We start from the raw sequence: 13,350 nt of genomic DNA, 5'->3' as shown, positions 1-13,350 counted from the left end.
AGACGGACAGAGATTTTTTGTTTGTCTGGCAGGGCAAGAGTTTGACCCAAAATTTGATAGAAGTTTATAAATTTGGAGTAAGCACAATATGTCAAATTTCATCGTTCTAGTTCAAAGCATTTTGAGTTATCTTTGTCACAGACAGACGGACATTTTTCTAAAATGTGTTTTTCGAACTCAGGGAAGAACGTGGAGATAGATATAATCTCTTATACTTCGTATAAGAGAAAGTAAAAATATTATAATAAAAAAGATAAAAAAGCAAAAAAAAAAATTATTTTACGAAACGTTTTTGATGTCATTACATTTCCCCCTTTTTTATGACTGCGTATTTTTAAATCTGGCTAGTGTAATGACACTCGACATTTTAAAAAGTTATTAATAACTAAAATTTGAAATGAATAAAATGTAATGATGATCTAAATAGAAAGAGTGCTTAACATGCATCACCAAATTGACTTCTTTAATCCATTATCTTCGCTTTCTATGTTCTCGCTAAAAGTCATCTTTCACTCTTCATAAAAATAATGAGAATTGTGTAGGAGGAATCATTTATGGATTCTTCGTAAGTATCTTCTTACTTAGACGAGGCACGGGAGATCCGAAATGCGAGAATGCATAAGTTATTTTTAGTCCCTCTTAAGAATAGGGGCTTATTTCTGTCTTTTGAAATGAAGCTCCATATATTTTGATCAAAAACTTTCCGTCTGATTGAGACTTTTGATGGCAACAATTCAGTTTCATTTTTTTTGGATGAAATGGGAGGTAATCTTTCTAAAAGTAATCTTAGAATGGTTGCGTCTCACCTAATATACTTCTTCACTGGAAACATGGTATCCATTTGATTCCTAATCTAAGAAATCTGAAACTTTTTTTTGTGATGACAGTGCATCTCTTTATTGAGCGCGTGTAGGTAGCGGCGGATTTTAAGCGCTTAGACAGTCAGTATAATGAGATTTCTCTTTCAATTAACTAGTTAATTTAGTTCTGCATTTCAGCTCATTTTTTATTTAATTAATTTAATTATTCAAGTATTTTGTTAATTTTTACTTTCTCGTACACGTAGTATAAAGAAAGTATAGTAATTGTCAAAAAATTCGAACTCGAGATTTTGACCACGAACTCCACGTTTTAGATCTTCCCTGAATTCGAAAAACACATTTTTGGAAAATGTCCGTTGGTTCCTCTGTGACAAAAATAACTCAAAAACATTTAAAGCTAGATAGTTGAAATTTGGTATACAGTCTTTGTGTCAAATTTCTAAATTTCTATCAAATCTCGAGCTAAAACATTTTATAGGAAGTCTGTTTGTCCGGTTGTTAGAATATAACATGGTAATTACAAAGCAATGAGTGCTAGCTAGATAAAGTTCCATATACAGAATTACCATCTATAGAGAAGACACCTGTTAAATTTTAAGCCATATTCAACTAGGAATTGACTGTCTGTCAGTTTGTATTTTTAGAAATATATAAACGTGATGTCTCACAGACTCTATGGCTTAAATATATGAAATTTGGTATGGAATTTTGTGATTACCATTGAAGTTCTGTGTCAAATTTTTGTTCCAATCGGCTGGCAAAAACGCGTCTAAATGCAAATTCGATTTTCGGATACTATTAACCACATGCCAGGGAATATTCGCCAAACAACTCGCCAAGGATTATACGATAGATCCAGTACAATTGCAGTATTCACGCCAAAGGTAAATATTTTATAATTATTATATGCCTGTATCATACAAAGCGTCTTCTGGGATAACACCTATATTAGAGAATATGCGTGAAAGCTTTGGGGAGACAATTTACTTATTTTAATAACATCGTGGAAAATGTAAATTATTTATTTTTTATTTATCTCACGTTTACGTATTATAAACGTTCATACATACCGAAATATAGTTTAAGCAATTTAATTTATAAATATTGTAATAGCAAAGATAAATTGACTAATTCTCCCCTAACAAATAAATAATACTAATAGTACGGTGAGTGGAAAGTTGAAATTCAAACTGGGCATTGTGAGGAAATCGGGCCTCATTTTGTTAATATTAGATATTACCCCCTCTCCGGTTCTGTTACATTGTCAATGATTTGAGTATTGAAGCTGGATAAGAATCCTTTTAATACAGGATTATAATTATAGTCAGATATTATATTTTTGATAGGTCAGTTAGTTATTGTTACATAAACTTTAATATAATATACTAATAAAAATATTTTTTTAATCACACATTTTCATAATATTCTTGCAAAGTTTTTGTATTTACTTATTAATATTTTTAGAACAAAAAAGAAAGATAATAATAAAAATTTATTGTTAATTCCAGTAGCTTATTCAATTCCTATTATTAGTTCAAACTCTCCCTATATATATTTATATATCTTGTTCAAATTTTCAATCGTTAATAAAATACTTTGTATTCGTCCACTCAAGTTCAAATACATTTTTTAAAACTTGTAGTGGATGACACTTGATGTTAATACAGTTTTTTTAATTAATACAGCAAATATTAATTAATTAATTAATTTTTTCCAGTAATTTCCATTTGGTCGAAAAAGTCGCCAAATATGTCGCCGTATTACCAAGTTTGTCGCCAAGCTCTAAGATTACTGACGCGACACCTGATCATAAATAATATAAGATATACATAAATAATATAAGAAAATAAATAGGTCAATTTTTATGTATTACTTGACGTAATTCTTCACTCATTATCTAATTTCAAATATTAATTCATTAATTAAATTAAATTAATTTTTAATACTTTAAATAGAGTCGCCAAGCTAAAAATTTTAATAAGTAACATAAGATATTGATATACATTGTAATTCGATCATATGTATATAAATATTTATATTCATTGTAATTATTTAATAAAAAGTAATTGAAATAAAAAAAAATTGTTGAGCAAAGTAAGAATTGATTTTTTTTTCATATATTACTTGTTTTTCTTTGGAATATCATGTAAATTTAAATATTGTGTATTTCCCATTTCAAAATATATTTAATTCTTTTCTGTCGCTCCAAACAATTATTTTTCATTTTCACATTACCATTTTGAAAAAGGATGCAAACGATAGTTAGAAAGTGAAAAAGTATTTGCTGAGAATTTTAATTGTATCAAGTTAAATTCCATTCTATTCTCATTTTTTAGCAGAAGTAAAATGTCTTTTTATAATGATTAAATAGCTATTAATTTTTTAAATTATTTTCTGTCTATACATCAGTTAATTTTATATTGGATATTACATTTTAGACTTATGATAATTGCTGTATGAGCTTATACGAGGTAATGAGCTTTAGCTTAATTGACCATTAGAGAGATATTGCCATCAAATTACCTGTTGAATCCATCCAAATTGAGAATACCAATCTCGCCAAAGAAATCTCCAGCTCTCATGTGAGTCAGAACTTGGCCTTTATCACTGAAATAATAAAGAAATTAAGATAAGTTAAATCTGGAAATTTGAAACATTTATAATTCAAATTTTTTAGTTTTTTTTCCAAGAGACTAATCCCAAAACTTATTTTTTATTGAAATTAAAAATACTATTCATTTATTAGTTTGGAAAAAATGATACACCATTTCGTTTTTTTTTTTTTTATTTAGAAGATACTCCATTTCGTTTATTAGACCAAATCAGATTAGATGAAATCTTTTTATTAAATTTTTTTTTTGTTAAAAATAGAGGCAAAACTTTTGCAACTTTGCTTTGATAACACGTTTCGAGTGTCACGTCTTTAATGAAAGTGATAGAAAATTATTCATAAGAATATGATTAACCATTATTTAATTTAAAAAAAAAGAATATAATCGCTATTAATAAGGAAATACAATAATGAAATTCAGTCCTAAAACAAACTATACATCTGTTTGTATATTTTCGCGAATTAGAATATTCAGTTTAAAAATAAAATATTTTTTATAGAGATAAACTTTATTCCTATTATTTTTCAATTTATTCTTTTGTTACATCAGTAGAGTGGTAAAAGAATCATTGAAAAAAGAATAATTAAATGAATTATTATGGACTGAAATAGAATTATTTGTCTTCTTTTTGTGATCATTACAATTAACAATATCAATCGGTGAAACAAATATTTCACTTCAGTTTCATACTATTTTTATCGTTTGCTTTATTGAATTATAATTCGCAAGTGTCAATTATCATTATATTTCGTAAATAAAAAAAACGGTCAACTAATTCCAAATGTGATTAAACCTATCACATTTATATTTTTTTAACAAGTAAAAGAATATTCAATAATATTTCAGACATTTATTACATATAATAGAAAATATAAAGGAAATTAAATTATTTTTTGTGAATTAGAGTCAATAAGATTTTTCTCTAGCATGATTTTTCCCCCTCAAAATAGCTTTCCTTTCGTTTTCCGATTTATTATGGAGTGATCTTTAATACAACACTATTGAAATTTCGATATTTTATCGAATTCTAAAATTATGAATTAAAATTCATTTCATCTTTTTCGCTTTTCATTTACAAATACCCTCAAAATTTAAGAACTGATATGTTGACATCTTTCACTGCATTTCGGTGATTATTTCATTGTGTTTTCTTTTTAAATTGTTGAAGCATTTAACTTTCAATTGAGATAATCTTTGATTAAATAGTTAGCTTTAGTGATAAATTTAGAAGTATGTATGAAAACATGAAATTCCTAATCCTTAATCGAACTTCTTTTTCATTAGATATTTTTAAGCTGGCATTTGCTCAAAAAATAGAGCATTTTAGTTTATCAAGAAAAAAAATTCACGTTGATTATTTTTTTAGATCAATTTAAATTTTTAATTGAAGTTTTATTCGTTTTACTTAATTCATTAGATTGTGTATATTTCGTCATCGAAACTGCTTGTAAAATATAACAGAAGTATTTCATTAAAGTAATTCATTAATATTTCATTCCTTTTCTTGACAGTGATAATCGTTAAACAGATAAATTCATGATAAGCAGAGGTATGAGCAATGTTGTAATTAAAATTTTGTCAATCCTTCTTGGCAAATTTTGTATTGAAGACACTGTCTAATGTATCTGATTTGATTGCAAATCTAATAAGTAATAGTTCATGTTAAGATATAAGAAAAATAATTCATTGATTCGGTATTTAGAAAATTATGATGATTCGGAGTTCATGATTCATCAAAGCAGATTGCAGTGACTCACTTGATAACTTGTAGGATTCCATCTGCTATAATGAACATTTCTCTGGCTACCTCGCCCTTCCTGCACACGAGGTCGCCCGGGGTGAAGATGTAGGCCTTCATTTTCAAAACTAAATCGTGAAGGAATTCAGGCTGGCACTCCTTAAAGATGCTCACCTGTGAAGACGCCATCAGGGGATATATTACAACGGATTGTAAAAAATGCAAATATAAAAGCTTATACAATGCATTCTTCATTTTATGATGCTTAGGAAGAAAAAAGATAAAACATTATTTAATTTCTTACAACCCTGCTCTTTATTGGCCAGAGAGGAGAATCTGGTACATGGCGGACATTCGCGCCAAGTTGTAACTTTTTATTGGAAATAAGTCGCCAAATGTCACAACCCTACTTATCATTTTCTAATAACCCTAAAAGCGGAAAATTGATGCTTCAAAAACGATAAATCCCCAGTTTTCTACCCGTGCATTTTGTGGGTTCAAAAACTCCTAACCAAAACAACATCGTGTTCGTACATAATAAAATCATTAGTTACGTAACTGTTTTTAATGTATAGCAAAAACTGCAAAATTTAAATTTCAAGGAACTTTAAAAAAGTGTTTCATTTTAAATCTGTAAAAAAGTTTCGACAAATTTTATAGAAAATTAAAATAAGAATTAATTTAACTAAAGCTTTAATCTTTTATTGCTTTTAGAAAATTCTTATGATCTTTTCGGATTTATTACATCAACAAAGTATTAAAATCATCGAGCTCATGTTTATGAAATATTTTGTTCCCCGCCTTTTCACCATGCTAGACAGTTCGAGAGAAGAATATTGCAATTAATTGCAGCCGAAACCAATTAGAAATGCTTTGAGTATTTCATGACGTCATCTGTAGAGAGTGAGGAAAATTATTTCGGTTCTTTTTATGATAACAAAGATAAACAAAGGACATCAGAACTAAAGTTATTAAACACATATTTTACTTGAAATCAATAAATGTATTTTGGTTTGGAATAATTATTTTTTAATTATTATGTTTACAAGTTACAAAATTTAAATGCTTCATGTAGAAAATTTCTCATCACTTCAAAATTTCGAACTGTGGCCGCCAGACTTTCATTATTTTTGAAATATTGTTCAACAATGAAAACACGTTGTTCTATCATGTAATGATCCAATTTTGCTATTCCTAAGCTGTTAAATAGTTTTTTAATAGAGTTGCCAACATTTAACTGTACGAATGATGAAAAAAAGTTTCAATGATGACAAATTCAAATCTTGATTAATGTTGGGACACCCTTTATTTTCTTTCAAACATAATTTTTATTTCTTATCTGGCATTGCAATTTTTTTCTGTTTGTGGATCCCCATTTATTTCAGTTTTGATTTTATTGTTCGTGAGCATTATGGATAGCGAAATTTCATTGTGAAGAGTCAAAATTTTAAATGTTATTAAATATTTACATCTTAAGGGTCCTACAAATAATATTTTTTTTGCTTCTTAAGCATTATGCCATTGTGCATGAGACTTTCCATTACAGTTTTCATTAGCTAATCTGTGATAAGTCATTGTATGAGATTTTCAAAAGCAGCTTTTGTCACACGCTTTTTTCGTAGTTGTATTGAGCCTTGTATTGATATATAGTGTATGTATGTAATGTAACAATTAATATGTCTTTTTTCAATATATTTTTCCACTTATACGCATTCAATTGACAGCGAATCCTAGAGGTTCCAAGCTCTGGGGTATACTGCAGTGAAAAGAAAAAGAAAATTCAGGATTTTTTTAATTAAATGCCTACCTGCACATGCAGGTAAATTTGGATAAAATAAGAAATGCATAGTTTATTACTCTTGATATACCATAAAAGGTAATATTTTTTCTGAATTTTATTATAAAGGTTGTTTATGATTTTGGAAGAGTTCACATACCTTTTTCAGTGTCTTCAAATTGACATGGATGGCTAATTCTGTTTTCAGTTTATCCGGTAAAATGCCCAGGGCCGAATGAATGTCGCCGCCTCCTTGCATCCGACCTCTGGAAAAAAAACTCAATAAATACTTCCGTTTTTCAATAAATAAATAGCTAACAAAAAATTATCCATCTTTTCATTATTGCTTCACATGTACCATCTTTCTCCGCAGCATTTCTAAAGAATACTGAAATGTGAGGTAGTTGTACTATCAATGCTCATTTACCTTGAGATAAGGGTTAATGAATAAATTAACAGCATATTATTCTTTAATGCGGCATGCGATATGAAAATACCGTCTTTGGCTTATGGGATAGACTGTAAAATCTAGATTTTTTTTTTGTTTTAGTATATTAGCATCCCGTTTTTTTAAAAGCAAAACTAGGACTATTTTGGAACAGACATTGTAATTTTGACGATGGTAAATGACGAGGACGACACCTGAGCTGGTAAATTCTTCTCCACACCACACTAGTGGGAGGGCGTTTGGCCGAGGCCGTGCGCGAAAAAGACAAGAGCGCTACCTAGAGGAGGCCATTAACATGAGAAATTTGGCTGCTGTGACGTCACAGCGTAAAGCCTTCGTTTGAGTGCTTGCGATTGGAATGCGCGCTTGATTTAAAGAAATACATATCGAAATTCCGGTGCATTCTTGGATTAACTCATTCTAAAGTAAGTTTTTTAAATTTAAGTTAGTTCCATACAAAAATATAATCTAGTTATATTTTAGAGTTAACTTTGATTGCAATATTTTTACATATAAAGTTGTTCTTGTATTTACTCACGTGGTGACAAGTCTAATTTGATGCTTTAATTGTTGATTATATTACCTCTACATTATCGTTTATTTAATTATGTAATGTAAGCATTTCTTAGGTTCTTCTAAAGCTTAGAAATTTCAATAGCTTCTTTTAAATGTAAGCATTTCATAATGGTTAGAAATTAATGTTACTCTCCGAGATCGGCTAAGCCTAAAGTACGGAAAAAATCAACTCGCTTGTGCGGGCCAAGCAAAACGAAATTGTTCGGCTGAAAATTAACGGACTTTTTCTCTTTATGTAAAGTATACATAATTTTTTAAATTCAATTGTGGACAAAAGAAAATAATAGGTTTTTAGAGGAAATCGCTAGAAAATTATTCAGAAACGCAGTTATTTTTTAAACATACAGAATGACGAATTTTAATTTGAAATAGTTTAATGAAATATTTCCTATATTATTTTTATTACAGGTAATAATTTAAATTTGTCGAGATCCTTGAACTTAATGCTAATTTAGCTTTTTTAATTTTAGTTAGCTTTAATCTTACATTTTTTGTAGAACCTGTGCCCCATTATTAAGAATGACCAGCTTAGAGCTAAAAATATGAAAAGAAAACTGTCAACTTTTTCTTAGTAGGATAAACTTTAGGATATTAATCTTTTAGCAAACGAAGGAAATAGACCTACTGGGGAACCCACCTTCGCTTAATATTTCTGAAAAGGGGTAGTGCATCTAGAAACAGTACCCCCAGGGTGATGTGGAAAGCTGTTTCTAACAATTTAATTAGAAATTTATGTAAATAAAATTAAATAATTTATTGTTTTTGTATATTTTTTCTCAAAACACTGGATTATCCATCATCAGAATTTCTTGCTTTGAATTAATCTTTTTAAAATTGATTTTTTAATGAAATATCAGTTTTTTTGCATATGCTATTTTATGAATATGAAAAAAAAAATGTTTTTTGGTTTCTGGTACTTTTTCTCTAAACAATGGGTGGATCATCTATCAAAATTCATTTCTTGCAATTGAAATTTGTGTCAAAGCCTCTTTAAAAGTTTTTTATTTTACTTGTACTATTTTTTTTCAAATATTTATTTTAATTAATCGTCGATGTTAAAAATTCATTCAGTAGTAAGTAAATGCCAAAAACTTTGTACTTCTGTTGTGTTTCTGTAAATGCGATTTGATTTGAAAGGAAACTTATGGATTTAAAGATACAAATCCCCTATTCATTTCAAAGGTCTTCTTAATCCGCAAGAAAATAAATGTTTAATTAAAGAGGTTTTATGAATTCTTAGTTTTTATTGGCTATTCATTCCGAGGTTAGTTTGAATCCGTAAAAAAAAGATAGAAAAATTTCTATCGAAAGACGAAATAGTTAGTTTCTGCATAGGAATAGCGTTTCCTACATCACCAACAGAGGCTAAGCAGAGGCTTTCGACTGTGACGTCACGAATTCAACCTTTCGGCCTCCTGCATAGCTACTTTTGTTTATCTTTTTCGCGCACGGCCTCGGTTTGGCCCAGACAAATATAATGTGCACCAGACACGCTTAAACGACGGTTTTTCGGTGGAATTGAGTCTCGAATCTGAAAGCATTCGGTTCCGAAATCGAGTTCTTACCACCAGGTCACTGCGGCCCCTGTAACATCTAGAAGTACCAGAGTTTGTGTATATTTACTTCTTTAGTAGTAGGTGCTCACTAAAAGAGGCGTTTTATTTCAAACGTTTGATTAGATTTTTAATTACAAAAGAAAATATTTTTATATTACTCAACACTTTTATGTATTATTATCCTGAATAAATTCAATTCTATTATTGCACGAAAGCCCTTTTACACTATTTTAAACTCCAATGTTACTTTCCCGTAGACATGTGGTGTTAGCTTCATAAGCCAATTAAGTTAGTCATGTCTGTCCAACTACGTTTTGCAGCGTAAAGTCAGTTTGCGTTGGTTGCTTTTTTGTTGCGGGTAGATGGCGCCACGACAGCTGCACGAGGGTTGCGTGGTCCTTGTCACCAATGTGGAAATTGCATTTCCAAAAACCGAACCCGTGACTTTAGGGTCCGTAGCCACGTAACATAACCACTAGACAAAAGTGATCCCTCTTGTCCGGACGCTGTTAACTGGCTTATGAAGCTACCACCACAGAGGTAGTATAAAGTACGTATATAAGTAAATAAAGTACGTAACCGTCAAAACATTCAAACACAAGATCTTAAAAAATCTCCACGCTTTAGATCACCTTGAGTTCGGTAAACATATTTATGGAAAGTATGCGTCTGACTGACTGTGACAAGGGCAACTCGAAAACGCTTTGAGTTAGACGGTTGAAATTTTTCACACAGTCTTCATTCTAAATTTGCAAAGAATTCTGTCTCCCCGGATGTTCGAATATAAGTTCACAAGTTATCTACAAAACGAAGAGAACTAGATAGATAAGATTTGGTAACAGATTTAATATTTATATGTCGACTCCTGTCAACCTTAGAGCCAAAACCAACAACTGGTTGGTTGCCTGTCGATCAGATTCAATACTTATATTGTCGACACCTGTCAACTTTTGAGCCAAAACCAACAACGGGTTGGCTGTCTGTCGATCAGATTCAATACTTGTATTGTCGACACCTGTGAACTTTTGAGCCAAAACCAACAACGGGTTGGATGCCTATCGGTCTGTATTTTCAAAAACATGTAAATGCGATAAATCAAAAACGGAACGATTTAAACATATGAAATTCCGTAAGCGATTTTTCTGACTTCAAATGCCATTTTGAGTCAAATTTTTTTCTCAATCGTTTGAGTAAAATGTGTCTAAAACAATGCGAGTTTCGGATATTAGTAACCGCATGCCATTTATTAATCGCCAAATAACTCGCCAAGGATGGCACGATAGATTTAATAGAAATGCAACATTCACGCCAAAGTTAATATTTCGTAGCTATTGTATGATAAATTAATGTAAGGCGTTTTCTTGCATGACAAGTTTATAAGAGAGAATGCGAGAAGGTTGTGACGAAATCAACCCCCCCTCCTTTTTCTAATACAAATAAGTTTAATTTCAACTTAATATGGAATTTCGATTTTATTTTTATAGTAAGAATCCTGAATGAGATTATAGTTAGTTAGTTAGTTAGCTAGCTAGCTATATTAACGTCTCGTTTAAAGTAACACTAGGGCTATTTTGAGACGGACCTCGTCCTTTTGAACCTCGGTCAGATGACGAGGACGACACCTGAGCTGTCACCCCCTCTCTACACCATACCACACCACACCACACCACACCAAAGGGAGGACGTTTGGTCCTGACGGATTTATCGTGCAACAGATCCCCCCTTACACGTCGGTTCTTCGGTGGAATGGCGTCTCGATCCTGAAACCCTACGGCTCCTAAGCCGAGACCTTACCAAAAGGCCACCACGGCCCTGAATGAGATTATAGTATTCAAGATTGCGAGAACAAAAATGAAATACAGAACCTTCAAAGACATTTAATTATTAGAAAATACTTCAATTTTACGTGTGATAAGTTATTGAATTTACGTTATAAATATATTTTGAAAGATCAAGATTAGAAATTGAGAGTAAAATATAAATTATTAATTTGTTAAAAGTGATTCTAAGGTAGAGATCTTCGAGTAAAACTAATGATGTTATTTTTCGACTTAATGCACTTAAACATACTTATTGTACTTAATGTATTTATAATTCACTTTGCAACAAAGTAACAGCCAGAGTAGTGTGAACCCACATCATTTCAAATCGTCAGCAAGTAAAATATATTCTGAGAATTTAAATATTTCCGCAATTACATCATTCATTATGAAATAATATTTTCAAACGTAAACCCTACTCGTATATACATAACTAATTACTAAAGCATGGGGGCTTATTTGAGGTAAATTTCATTTTTCTCGCTGTTCGTTGCAATTCTGGAAACAATTCTCTAATTGTTTCTGCAAGAGAAAGTTTCTGCAATGCCGCTCAAAAGGAGAAATGTTATTAATTCTCTCATTTTACGTTACATTTATGTATTCTTTGGAATAATTTACTTAATTAAAAGAATTTCGGTCATCATACATTTATTTCCTTGCATTTGTTGTGAGAATTTGGTACTCAGTGTTTGTTAAAACGATAAAGTTTTCTTTATAAATGTAAACAATTTTGGTTGAGTAAAAAAAGGAAAAAATTAAGTATTATTTCAGGTTATAAGTAGGAAATTTATTTCAGTTCTATACAAAAATTTGTGTTTAATAAAAATTTACAGTTAAATACAGTGAAACAATTTTTTTTACAGTTTTTGTAAATGATTGTTTTATCAATAAAGCCTTAATTTATTTTTTAGTTAGTTGGACTGGAAAGTTTCTTGTGATTAAAGCAACAGAAATGAAAAATGGCGACTGAAATTGCTAAATATTTATATTTCTATTCTTAAATATGCATATTTCTATTCTAAAATATACGTATTTCTATGAGATTCTTAAGTATATTTAATATTTAAGTATAACATATACTTTAATACATTTAAGAATATATTTAACATTTAACATAACATATGTATATTTAGTATATTTATATAACACACCTATATATATACTTAAAACATATACGTATACTTATAAGTAGTATACATATGAATACAACATATAAATATTTTATACATTTAAGCATAAGTGTACATTAAATATAAGTTTTTATTGTTTATTAAAATGCGTATTTGAAAGAATTAATTTTTGTGTTCAAGATTCCTATAAACTCATATGCAAAAATAATTTGCTTTTGAAACTATTGGGAATTTTCTACCCAAAACTTTCTCGCATATACTCTCTAATAAACTTATGATGCCAGAGATTGCCTTCAATGACATTGGCGTACAATAGTTACGATATCTCAACTTTTGACGTGAATTTAGCAATTATACTGAATCTGCAATATCATCCTTGGCGCGTTTTTTGGTGATTAATCACTGGCAAGCCGTTAATAGAATCCCAAAATCGAATTTGTGTTTAGACATGCTTTTCTCAACCGATTGAAACAAAGATATTGGCACATAATTACACTTGTAGTTAAAATATAAACCCAATTTCATATATTTAAGCCAATGCGTTTTTGAAATATAGCTTTACATGTTTTTGAAAGTACAGACCGATATATTGTTGTTTCTAATGGCAATTCTCATAGACAAGCCCACTGACTTTAGAAGTCAGTGATTTTAAGCCAAGAGTACGTCTCTTATTTTTTTCAGTAGCGCCATCTAGGGCCAAGAGTCCGACTTAGCTACACACACGTCACAACCCTTTTTATTGGGCGGACTTCATTCATGCATTTCATTCACTCATCCACAGATCGTAATTTAGACATGAATCAGGGAGCGATCACCCCTGATTAGTACCCCCAGTGGTATTACTCTCTACATGGAGGACTTTGTGACCACGA

The 13,350-nt window shown here is 30.2% G+C and overlaps 1 protein-coding gene across 1 annotated transcript in view; it reads right to left on the bottom strand.

Annotated features, from left to right (window-relative positions):
• LOC129969667 (potassium voltage-gated channel subfamily H member 1-like) overlaps positions 1-13,350 on the bottom strand; it is a 431,779-nt gene that overhangs the window by 95,950 nt on the left and 322,479 nt on the right. Inside the window, exons 8-10 of the mRNA XM_056084324.1 lie at positions 7,109-7,214; positions 5,191-5,345; positions 3,345-3,428 (exon numbers count right to left, since the gene is read on the bottom strand). Of these exons, the coding sequence (XP_055940299.1) occupies positions 3,345-3,428; positions 5,191-5,345; positions 7,109-7,214 (345 nt within the window). The remainder of the gene's footprint in view (positions 1-3,344; positions 3,429-5,190; positions 5,346-7,108; positions 7,215-13,350) is intronic.

The sequence above is a fragment of the Argiope bruennichi genome, chromosome 5 (assembly GCF_947563725.1).
Source record: "Argiope bruennichi chromosome 5, qqArgBrue1.1, whole genome shotgun sequence".
Classification (NCBI taxonomy): Eukaryota; Metazoa; Arthropoda; class Arachnida; order Araneae; family Araneidae; genus Argiope; species Argiope bruennichi.
Note: the sequence above shows the minus strand (reverse complement) of the source record. Positions and strands in the feature narration are given on the sequence as shown.